The sequence below is a fragment of the Tinamus guttatus genome, unplaced genomic scaffold (genome assembly GCF_059628265.1).
Source record: "Tinamus guttatus ecotype Peru unplaced genomic scaffold, ASM5962826v1 Tinamus_guttatus_pri_ptg000198l, whole genome shotgun sequence".
NCBI lineage: Eukaryota > Metazoa > Chordata > Aves > Tinamiformes > Tinamidae > Tinamus > Tinamus guttatus.
This window is the reverse complement of record NW_028288732.1, coordinates 4,429,143-4,441,571: the sequence shown is the minus strand read 5'-3', so window position 1 is coordinate 4,441,571 and position 12,429 is coordinate 4,429,143. Positions and strand designations below refer to the sequence as shown.

The 12,429-nt window shown below is 49.7% G+C and overlaps 1 protein-coding gene across 1 annotated transcript; it reads left to right on the top strand.

Moving 5' to 3' along the window:
* Window positions 1–1,045: 1,045 nt before the first annotated feature.
* On the top strand, window positions 1,046–10,001 carry CLDN11 (claudin 11). Its single transcript, XM_088523940.1, has 3 exons — window positions 1,046–1,390; window positions 3,655–3,819; window positions 9,735–10,001. The coding sequence occupies exons 1-3, from the start codon at window positions 1,165–1,167 to the stop codon at window positions 9,965–9,967; spliced, it is 624 nt and encodes a 207-aa protein (XP_088380066.1). The 5' UTR covers window positions 1,046–1,164; the 3' UTR covers window positions 9,968–10,001.
* Window positions 10,002–12,429: the final 2,428 nt, after the last annotated feature.

Here is a 12,429-nt window from a genome sequence, read left to right as displayed (position 1 = left end):
CCAGTATTTCTTTTTCATTAACAGTTGTAGGAGTAAAGTAAATTTATTGCTCTCTAATTTTCTTCCTGTCATTTTTTTTAAAATGATGTAATGATCAAACTATTCCACTAGTGGTCTCTACAGGCATGTTTTATTTGTCTGGCTCCAAACTTTTCCTTTGCAAAACTGCAAGCACTTGTGGATGCACCACTATGTGTTTTATTAGGAATAGGCTGATATTCAATAATATATATGTGTTTGTGGAAATAAAAAGTAACACTGGGAGAATATCCTATTTGCCTAGATATTCCCCTGACTCGGAACAGCATGTGAAGCTTTTCACTTCATGACGTTTTGCCTTGTACTGTTCCTTGCTATATGGAATAGATTTGCAAACTTAACGAGGCTGCGTAAAAAGCCACTCATCCTAGGTTTTAGGATTCAAAAGTGGAATTAAGATGCTGATAAAAAAAATTATTGGGGCCTTCTGAGTGTTACTAGTACTTTTGAAAACTCGGGCACGAGAAGAGTCAGTAGTGATGTCTCTTGTGTTCTTGCAGCTGCTGAAAACACCAGCAAGAGGGAGGAAAGGAGGCTGGTTTTGGCCGCTCGCTGCAGTCAAGCTGTGGGACGGCTCGCACGAGGCGATGGGAGCCCTCTCTGGGGTAACTGTCCGTGCTGCTGCCCTGTGCTTAAGAGGTATCAGTGTGACGGTTCATCCTCCGCTCAGCGAAATCGCTCTGATTTGCAATTCTTCATTCCGAAACTTCAGTATTTGGGCTGTTTGCAGTTAAGCGAAGCAGCCTGTTGTAAGGCACCGATTGGGAGAAACAGAGGACAGTGCCCTGCGTAGAAGGGCAGTGAGCGCCTCGCCAGAGAACGGGGTGCCGTCTGTGGCAGCCCCGTCCCTTTCCCTCCTCCTCGGGGCTGGGGTGACGGGCGCTGTGCTCCTGCGCCGCCTCCTCTCCCCATGGGCCCTGCCCCATGGCGGGGAGCAGCCGGGGCTCCCCGCTCGCTCCTCCCCTGCGCGCGGGGCCGGGGCAGCGCTGACGCCTCCCCGGGACGGAGCTGGGCAGCGGCAGCCCCTGGAGCAGCAGAGCTCGGGCACCTCTCGGGGCCGCGCTCGGGCTCCGCTCACACTCTCTGCGTTCTCTCCTCTGCAGCTCGCCGCGCGGACGGAGCGACATGGTGGCCACCTGCTTGCACCTGGCCGGCTTCGTCTGCAGCTTCATAGGGTGGATCGGGGTGGTCGTCGCAACGGCCACCAACGACTGGGTGGTGACTTGCGGCTACACCATTACCACCTGCAGGAAGATGGACGAGCTGGGCTCCAAGGGGCTCTGGGCGGACTGCGTCATGGCCACGGGGCTCTACCACTGCAAGCCCCTCGTGGACATCCTCATCTTGCCAGGTGTGTTCCCCATCCCCTCTCCTTCCACCCAGGGCACTTCCAGAGCTGGACCGGTGCAATATACCACATAACTTGAATGATGGCTCTCAGCGCAGTTTTCATTAAGTTGGGCCTGTTTTAATTGTAGCTAGGCATGGTATCTTATGCAGTTAGAGCCCATTTAATGCTATCCATCACTGCTCTTACTATGCTCTTGCTATTCCCTTCGCATCGCTCATCTAGACAGTATTGCAAAACAGAATAGTGTATGAAGCTGTAATACAGCATTTTGAAGGATATAGACATCCCATTAAGTTTTGTCTTGACAATATTAAAGATCAATTTCCTAAAATGATTTTGAGACTAATGAATCTTTCAGGATTTATTATTAATGATGCTATGACTTTTAATCTTTTGGAAGATTGTCATTAGTCTTGATGTTCCTGTACCTCTTGTGTTAATGCAAGGTAGAACTTTTGCTTAGCAAAGAGAGAGAGCTAAGTTTGATTTTTCTAGATATTTGCCAATTATGTAGTAATTTTTGTTCAGTTTTACACTAGAGCAAAGATTTAGCAAGGTTTTCCATCTGTATGAATATATCTTTCAAACTAGCTAAGCCTGACAAAGTCCTTGTGTAATCTTGGTTCTGTAATTTAATGATTTTATCTATTTCAGTCACTGCAAGCTTTATAGAATTCTTTTGCCATGCTACTTTTTCAATTGCACCTCATGTAGCATTTCAGAGACTTCCAATCCTGCCTGAGTCAATATACACATTCCTCATAGTTTTCCTTCTATTTTTTTCCTCATTAATTTTTTTACGCTGTTGTGAAAAGAATTTCACCAAGGCCAGAAAGATAACTTCTGAATTTCCCTCTGGTATAACCCCTGGTCTTTGCTAATAATGTTTAACAGTATTGCGCCTGTCAGAATTGCTCCAATTCCCCCTTTTTTCGTATGCTTTTAGTAGATTTACCTTCATTGTTGCTGTTGTTGCAGCAGTAGTGAAGAGAGAGGAAAGACATACCCTGAAGAAACATGGTTTAATGAAGTTTAATAAAGAGGCAATTAATCCTTCAGCAAGAGAAAGCAGTGTTCCTCTTCAGGAGGACATACCACAATACAAGATGTTTCTGCTTTTAACTTCTTGATGTCTATAGCTTCCCCCAATAGAAATGTACCTTAGTGTGTCTGGTAGCCGGAACATCCATCCAATCTGTGATAGATTGAGTCAAGTTCTTAAAACTAGTGGTTTATATACTTGTTTAACTGGGATCAGTTACAGAGATTACTCTGGGCTTTGGCCCTTTGTTACTGTCTCTCTTTTTTTCTGCCCTGGACTCATGAGAGCGCTTGGTTTTTGTTTTGCTCTCTTCAAAAATAGAAGCAGATACTCAGTATATGCAGAGTCTGCATGTCCAAGATGAGTAAAATCCTCATTCATGGTATCCTACCTGTATGTCAGTAGTTCTTGCTCGAGACCCCTCTTTATGAGTGTTCTTTGAGCCCTTGTGAAACACCATGTTTGTGTGTGGCAGTTTTGTTTTGTTAATAGAAAGGGAAGGAGAGCCAGAGGACTTGCTCTACTGAGAGCTGCTGGAGGCTCACCAAGCGCTGGAGCAAATCTTACTAAGAAGTGCAGTCACGTTTCTTCCCTAACTCCATTTCAGCAGCCATGGGACCCTCATCTGAGACCCTGCTCTGACCTGCTGATGGGCGGGATGGGTATGTGACCAGGATTGCTGAGCGTCCCCCTTCCCAGGCCAACAGCCGTCACCTTCACAGTGCCACTGGTGACGGTGTCTTACAGTTACCTGTACCGTTGTGATGGCCTGTTCCAGGAATGGGTCTTGAACGGTCCCACGCTCCTCCGATGGACCTTCTCTGGTCAGAGCAAGCCATTCTTTAACACTTCAAACTCTTGTTGTTTACTTGCAACTGTCTCTGAAAATAATTAGAAAACTTCTTCCCAGATATTTCCCTTTCTGTTATTCCCTCTACTCCCCAGCTCCGTGATTTCCCAGTGTCCTGCTGGAAAGGGCTTGTGTTTTCCAAACAATGCTACTTAGTTTGTGGAAAATGTTCAACTTGCACATCCCGTGTTTTTGCACTCCCCACTGTAATGCAGTCTCTCTGCTGCACAAATGCTTAATTATTTACCCAAAGGATCAAACCCTCTCCCATGTTCCAGGCAAGTGCTGGGAGATGGTCAGACAAAAGTGTTTGTCCGAAGATCTTCTCTTGTGCTGAGTAACCAGAAACTCGTTTCCTTGCCTTGCCAACAGGGTACGTGCAGGCGTGTCGAGCGCTCATGATCGCCGCCTCGGTTCTGGGTCTGCCCGCTATTTTCCTGCTGATAACGGTCTTGCCCTGTATCCGGATGGGCCACGAGCCTGGAGCTGCCAAGTACCGGCGTTCCCAGCTGGGAGGAATCCTCATCATTCTCCTGGGTAAGGTGCCTGCCCAGCCCATGGGCGCACGGAGTGGGAGGCCTCGCTCAACCCCAGCACGGTGCCACGCTCGTCCCTTGTGCACGTTCCACTGAGGGACGTGGCTGTCTGGGCTGGGCCGATGCTGCAGAGCTCGGTCTGCAGGGCCAACGAGAGGCATGAGAAGGAGGACGAGGAGAGGGGGAGGGCCGCGAAGCCCTACTGTGCTTTGTCTTACGGAGTCCCCTGGCACGGAGCCCCGTGCGAGGCCACCGCCTGTGTCAGCGGAGGGCGGTGGCGGCGACACCAGGCAGACGGCTGCCGGGCCTGTGCGCGCCTGCCGTGGACGCGGTGCTGTTTTTGGAAGAGGGTCTCGACTCCCGAGCTGCTTGCAGGGAAGGAGCCGCCTCCCAGCGCTTCCCCCTGCTCTGTACGTGTCCCCAAGGCCAAGCAGCGGGGAGGGAAGCCCATGGCTCCGAGCGTGCTGCCGGTCCCGTGGGAACACCAGGGGACACAGACCTGGGCCGCCCCATCCCACCCCTCTCTGCACCACCAGCCTTGCCCTTGGCCTCCCCGTCCCCTTGGGAATTTCTTCCCGTCCTTGGTGCCTGCAGGGAGGATTGTTTGGAGCAGCTCGGACTGTGGAGCTCATTGTCCCAAGTGCAGCACCTGCATGTTCTTGAGGCCTCGTCATCTCAACCAAGGCTGCGGGGCCTTGTTTTCGCCCGCTTGTTTGGCAGAGGACAAGGGCTGAGGGAAAGTGGCCTCTTTGTGCGGCTCTGCCGGCTGCTGGCAGCCAGCGCTGACATCATGCTCGTCGTCTTCCCTCTTCTTCTCCTTCTTCTTTGCTTTTCTTTTTTCACAAGTGGGTGCTGGATGTAGCTGCTGCAGTGGAGGAAGCCAGGCCCGTGGCTCGGGGAGCCGCTGCCTTCGCGTGCTCGGGCTGAGGAGGGGGCCGAGGTCAGGGCAGCTCAGGGTTTCAAAGAGATGTTGCCACACCAGAAAATCAGAAATCAGCATTTTAGGCTTTCCAGGCCCTTTATAGGGGCTCTTGGGGATGGACAGCTTCCCTGGAAATCCTCATTATGAACATTTGGCTGCTGGCATGTGGGAGTTCGTCCTGTCCCAAAGCCTCGAGCAGCGTATTTGGGCTTGACAAAGCAAGACAAAACATTGCTCTGATTCCTGTGAGTGAAACTGTGGGGTGCAGTGACCGAGGCCCCGATATTGGGGCGCCAGGGTGATCCCAGCAGGGCTACCCTTTGCGGCAGTGAAACGTGAATTCTCCGTTGGAGCCCAAGATGCCCCAGATCAGCCCCGATTTGTGTGGCTGCCTGTAAACCACTGCTCATGGGTCTGGTTTTCCCACATGGCAGTACGAGAGGAGTTGATCCCAGCAGCAGGATCAGCACTTGTGGTGACAATACTGCGTTAACCTGTGATAGGCCAAGCTGAAATCCCGGCCCCTTTTTGGTGCAATACCGGGTGTTTTGGGTTAGTGCGGCACTCTCTTGCTCTGTTCTTGCTGTGATGTGACACCAATGAGGGGAATGGGCATAAGAGGATAAATGAGGAGTTTTAGTGCTCCATGAGCCAGAGGAGAAAAAGAGAATTGCTTTTTTGTCAGATTGCAAATAAACAATATATGTTGATTTTGCTCTGAAGGGCTACATTTTTTTTTTTTTTTTTTAACAAAACCTTGATTTTTTCCAGGCCAGTTATCAAAATAGTCCCTTGGAAGAAGGATAATGTATGGGGCTTGGGACTTTGACACTGTTTAAGCTGATTAATGATCTGCTATTTTAAAAATGAGGTGTTGCCACTCCAGAGCGTTTAATAAGTATGAATCAGACATCAAAAGACATAATGCTGACTTAAAAGTCACAATATTCCAGAAGTAACATGTCCTGGGCTCTTCTTATTTGCCTTCTGGCCATTGAATTCTGATTTATGGTTTTTAGCATTTTCTCCTCAACCATAAGGGCTCCAGCCATATCCTCTAAATGGAGGTTGGCTCTAGAGGTCTGGTTAAGAAAAAACACATACAAACACACACACATAAAGCAAAAGCAAAAACACATACTGACATAACAGATATATTGAAAATGGAGATCTGATCATGGGAGCTGATCCCATGACAAATGATACTTATCCAGGGAAAGGATGGCAGTTTATCACTGAAATTGTTAAAACAAAAAGCGGGAGCTGAAAACACAATGAGAAACCAAATTAAAGAGGGAAAAAAAAAAGCTTCCCAGGAAAACCATGTGTTCAAATATTCCATGGGTTTTACTATGCAGCGATAATAGCAAACTGTAAAGAGCATGACATGTGTGTGCACACCCTGCTATCCTGCCTGCTGATGTATTTATGACTTTGCTTCATCCTATCTGCCCAAACAAATTGATTTATTGCTAAAAACATCTGTCAGCAGCGGTTCCCTCTGAACTAGTATGAAAATATTTCAAATGGTAGTGTTGATGGAAAAAACCCTCGTCCATCCTGTGTTGCTGGTGCTAAATCAGGGGACCCCTTACTGGTTACCAAGAGGCCATTTTCCTACTGGAGGTGAGGGACCTGGGATGCTGAAAAACACAGCTGAAAACTATATCAGATACCAGGAATTACTACTGCAAAACGATTGTGTTAGCTGTATAAAGGTCTGTAAATGGGTCCTTTGGACGCTGCTTTCTATCAGAATAGTCGATTCTTGAGAGCCATGGTTTGAAAGTGGGTGTTTATAAGGGCTGGCTCTTTTGGCTTGGGGAGGCTGATCCTCTGCTAGGTGCAGGAGATGGACGCACCTCTCTAGGCTGCCACGTAGCTCTAAGATGTTTCTGTGCTGTGCAAAAGGCAAAATGACTTTGTGCTTTTGGGGACTGGGCCATGAACTTGGCCATTCCCAGTGGATACAGTGGTGTTCCACGAGATTATTTTGCTTGTATGAGGCTTGCTCATACAGCCATGGATATCAGCAGAGCATGATTGCCTTTAACACGCAGAATCCTCCCCACATCCATGTATCTGTTATTTCTTTATGCAAGAACAAAAGCTTTGAAAGAGAAATCTGCATGACTTGCAGTTGGCTACTCAGAATAACTAAATCTATCTGTGAAAGAAAAGTATACTTTCCTCAGCAGATAATTTCTCTTGACTTACTGCTGAGGAATTTGGCAGGGACTCCCTGTCCCTTGGGTTAGATTAATGCTGCTCCACCTTTCCCACCTCCCCAAGCACCCTCTGTACTTCCCGTTTGCTCATGCTTCCCCCTAGTTAATTTATGCTTGTGAGGTCGAATTTTCAGAGTTTCAGCTCAATGGGCTGAGACACTGTAGGTCCATAATAAAAACAGATAAATAAATAAGGACATGGAAAAGTTGGGAGGCTGGGATGCAGCCCTATGACCTTACAGGGATCTGATGGAGCCAAGGATAATGCACAGTATGTTACTGAAATGAGCCTTGTGGTTAGATGCAGCATCTTTTACTAGACTGCCTACCCTTGCTGCAAAAAGCAGGCAAGCTTTCTAGAATGGATGCACCCCCAAAATATGCCTGTTTTCCCAATAAACCTACTTGGCCTAATAAAAAATATTCCTTCTATTTGCAGACTTCGCCTCACTTGTGCCAGACTGCATTGACTGCAGCAGCTTTACTGGCTGCACTCCCTCTTAATTAGGCAGAGGCAACGAGTCCCTTAGCATTAGCACAAGAGAGAAGTAGTCATGATTTATACATGAACAGCTCTTCCCTGTGCGGAGCCTGTAGTGGAATGTGCTGAAACTTGCCCTAAAATGTCCTTTGCAATCCCACCGCCTTGCTTGGCAAAGCAGCTCTTCGGTTGCAATGTGAGTGCACCTCAGCCTGAAAGAAACACTGCAATTACACACTGTCCTTTTCACATCTTCCTCGGAGGATTTACGGCCAGGTTTAGTCTATGCAAAACCCCGTGCTGTTTCAGGGCATTCCTCTTTCCGAGCTGTGGGGTCACTGTGGTGGCAGCTGGTGGCATCTGAATGTGGAGAGGTCGCACTAACCCATGTGGCTTCTTGTAGCACAGTTCTCAGAAATGGTCAGCGTTCAAATAAGCTGGTTTTGCATGTCGTTCAGCCACACGCACAAGAGCTGCTATTGTATTAGTGCCCTTGAGAGCTCTTCTGTGACCCTGTGTTGTGGAGGAGGGTCTGGAAAGATAAGGCTCTTATAGTCTGTGGACATAAATATATATGTATGTATATGTATCTATTGCTGACAGAAAAAGAAAAGATGATTGTGTCTTTTCGGACAACAAAGAAACTGTTTTTTCTGAAGCATTAGAATGCTTTTCAGATTCCCAACTGATACATTTTTGTTTTAAAGCATTAGAGGCTCACGACTTGTTTGCAAGACTCGAATTCATGTGCAGGATAAACGCTCTTCTCCCCTCCCTGCTTCTCCAAAAAATTCCTTGCAAAGACACGGGGCCTGTGCTTTGAGGAGGCCCAGAATTATTACTGGCTTTATTAGCATCCTTCAAATGTTCTTCTCTTTTCCGTAAGAAAATATTTTCTCTCATAATAGCTGCAGCTATTGGGGATGGGTTTTCTGCTGTACTGGCCAGCAGCTCTAGTTTGTTCTCTCCTTCAACTAAACAGTCTTATTTTTTCTCTCGACCACTTTTTTTTTCCTCTCTTTCAACCTTAACTTTTTGACACCGCCTCAAGATATCTTTTAACGCGGTCGGTGGAAATCTGTCACGCTGCCACAGCCTTGTTATTGTTTTGCTCTGATTCCCTGATAGCCACAAGGATGGAGTCCTGCACAGCTTGTCCCCGGGGGAAGTAAATATTGACAGATTAATTCTCCTCAGATGTACGAGCCATAAAGGAGTATTGTTTTAGGACCTGCTCCGGCGAGGTGATTAACGCCCTCGACTCCTGTTGCCCTGGGTGCACGTGGGGACTGTGCAGTGATTTTTGACTTAGGCCTTAGGTAGAATACTGCTTTCCTTTCGGAAAACTGTTTGGCTCTATCACTTACTGTAGAGAAAATTTTCCATACTGTGGTGGAATTTATTTTCCAGAGTTATGTGACACTTCCTTCTCCATTTTTTTTTAAGCCTGTAGTGCTTGCTCCCTGCTGCTGCTTTTATCCCTGCCCATTTTCCGCTTGCGTTTAGTAGGGCCTGCTCTGTCTTGCTAAGTGATGGGTAACTTCCTAAACGTTGATATGACGGTTCAGCTGGAGTGACCGGAGTGATGTGAATTGATGTGAGCAGAGGACATGATAAGTGGGTTAATGCAGACGTGATTTACACCAGGTGGGTCCGAGACCCAGTTTTAACTGTGTCACCAACGCACACGGTTTTCATGGTTTGCTTCTGATTTAAGTTATTTCTAATTCTGCAGCTCTCCAAAGAATTGATTTCAGGAATGACATTCATTCTCCACCCTTAAAACTACTTTTTTGGAAAAAGAAAATGTTTTCTTTGTAAATGTATCAGGTTGGGTGAAGCAGCAGTTGTTTTTTCTTCTTGTTTGCAAGTATTTGGGAGAGATTGCGGCTCCCCCTCAGTCCTCAGGCCTCCCAAATTTGCGCTTGCTCCCTCCCACACCCCGGCTTGGATCCAGCGCGGGGGCTCCCAGTCCCGCTCCCACCGTGTCCCTGCAAGGGGATGGGGAAGGGCTTCCTCTCCGTCCCGTGGAGGGAAAATAACCCGTGGGAGGCCGCACTGCGTGCGTAGCAGAGCCGAAGTGCGAGTCCCTGCCTCCTGCCTCTCCCCAGCCGGCAAAAGGGACTCGGATGCTTCGGCTCGTGCCCTTCTGCAGCTGCCGGGGGGTTTGGGACGCGGTGTCACCAGAGGTGTGAGGTGGCGGCCGTGAATATCGTGGCGCTGGCTCGGCGAGCGCCGCGGGCCCCGGGCGGCCTCAGCCACCCTTGCTCTCCCTGTCTCCCCAGCCATGTGCGGCGTCGTGGCCACCATCTGGTTCCCCGTGTGCGCCCACCGCGAGACCACCATCATGAGCTTCGGCTACTCGCTCTACACGGGCTGGATCGGCTCTGCCCTCTGCCTCTTCGGCGGCTGCGTCATCGTGTGCTGCTCGGGCGACGCGCAGACCTTCGGCGAGAACCGCTTCTACTACGCCTCGGGCTCCAGCTCGCCCACCCACGCCAAGAGCGCCCACGTGTAGGCGCCCGGCTCACGGGCCTGGCAGCGGCCGGGCGCTTCGGCGCCTGCCCGGCTTCGCGGCGGCGCGCCGGCCCCCAGGGGAGGATTTAGAAAAGCAGCGTGCTCCTCCGCTAGGTTTAAATCAGTAGTGTCCCCATCCGTTGCCCCCTTTTTCTAGCAAGAAACCTCCAGCAAACCCAACGGCTCCGGTGCTTCCCATGTTACCCCGGCTGCCTCTCCTCGCGTCTCATCCGTGGGATGGCCCACGCGGCTGCGGGGCCGGGGGTGTGCGGGGGTTTTGCCTCCCGCCTCACCCGGTGGCAGGTTGAGGGTTTAAAGCCATAAAACAGAAAAGGAGAGAGACTTTCCCAGTGCTAAAAGGGCTCCTCTGACCACGTAACTCTCTGCTTTCCCATGTTCAAGGTCACTGCTCTGGCAAGGTCTGGGCGAGAGGGTAGGGAGGAAGATTGTACTCTCCAACCCCGCAAATGTTTCTCTTCTGGAAGAGTAGATTTGTTCTGCATTTGTTTTCCTTTCTCTGTAAATACTTTTGTATGAGTCTATTCATTTTAGTAACAGTGTATCCCCTACCCTCCAAGTTCATCAGTATGAAGGAAGCAGAACTCAAAGGTCCTAATTAGAAGGTAAATAACAGCACATTTGTACATATTTTAAAATGACTTAGGGGGCTCTAATCCCAGCTCTCTGTTCCTTTTTTAAAGTTTTTTTTCTTTTTTTTGTACAGTTACTAAAAATGTTATTTTTACATTTTTTAAAAACTTTCTTTCCTTTCTTTCCATTAATTTGTGTTCTATCTCGTGTCATTAGAGTAGCACATTTTTAACATGCAGTATAATGTACCTGTTAAAATACAATTCTGGTGAATACTGATGATGTCTTTGTACTGTAAGTGAAATACTGTACAATAAATAACAGAGTATGTGCAAACACTGCCGCCTTCTTGTATTCTTTTAGCGTCCCTGTGTGTTTCCATGTCATGGATTTCCCAGTGATTTTGAAGATTTTTTTTTTCTTTTGCAGCAATTTAGAATGAGCGATTCTGCTCCACGGGGAGTTAAACAGGCCTTGTGTTCCCTGGAGATTTCCAGGGCCTGGGTCACCTCCTGGCACGGTGCCGACTGCTCTGTAGCACATTTGTTATTTTAACTGTCCCCATAGTCATGTGCACCCAGCGCTAATTCATGAATCCACGGGGACATCCCTGCACTAGGGCGGCAGGGCTGGGTTTTGCCCAAGTTTATAAGCCACATTGCTGTAAGTATTTAAAATAAGAGCTGAGCTGAGGCCTGCAAAGAGGTCATCTCTCTCTTTGATTAAAAGCGTGTAAGATCAATCTAACTCTGTCCTTACTAGAGGCCGCAGCAATTTAATTACGTCTGTACAAAACCCCATCTGTCTTCAGAGATGTTAACCCTGTTGGAGCAATTTGTGTAAGCTGGGCTTCAGAAAGAGCAGCGATTCGGGAGCAGAAAGAGGAAGAATCCTGGTGTTCGCCTGTGTGGAAGGCGGGAGGGCTGAGCTGTTCTGGCGGGAGGGACGAGCTCGGAGGCCAGGTTTGCTGGTGGATTGCATTCTTTCTGCCGGCCTCGGTGCCACAGACTGAACCAGCGGGGCCTGGGCCTCCCAGGCCTCCCTCCTGCGTGGAGGTGACAGCCGAGTGTTTGGGGGGGAAGCTGGAGGACCGCAGCCATGACCCCCAAGCACCTTGAACATGGCTCCCTTGGGCGGCGCTCACGTTGCAGAGGGCTCCGAGCCCGGTCGTGCCCGGCGCGGCGGCGGGCCGGCCACGCTGCCCATTACGTCAGGCAGCGGGCACAGGCGGCTGTTGTGTGCACGTGGCTGCACCATCACTGTGGCCTTCCATGCACAGGGGCTGGGGCTGCACCATCACCGCAGCCATCGACGCGCGGGCACCGTGGCTGCCCCATCACCACAGCCATCGACGCGTGGGCACCGCGGCTGCACCATCACCGCAGCCATCGATGCGCTGTCACTATGACCGCACCGTCACCGTGGCCATTGATGTGTGGCCACGCCATCACTGTGACCATCGATGCGCTGGCGCTGTGACCACACTGTCACCGTGGCCATCAATGTGCGGGCGCGCCATCACTGTGACCATCGATGTGCTGGCTCTGTGACCACACTGTCGCTATGGCCATCGATGTGCAGCCGCGCCATCAGCGTGGCCATCGATGCGCTGGTGCTGTGATCACATTGTCACCGTGGCCATCGATGCGCTGGCGCTGTGACCGCGCCATCATCGCAGCCATCGATGTGCGGGCGCCGCAGCGGGTGGGCCCAGCACAGATGTGCGGCCGTGGGCCCTGCTCCGGCCTCGGCCTCGCGCCCGCTGCATCCCGGGCCGCTCCGGGCACCCCGGGGACCACAAACCGTCATAGTCAACCTGCACTCATTTTCTTTCTTTTTTTTTTCTTTATTTTTTTTACTGTGTAAACGGAT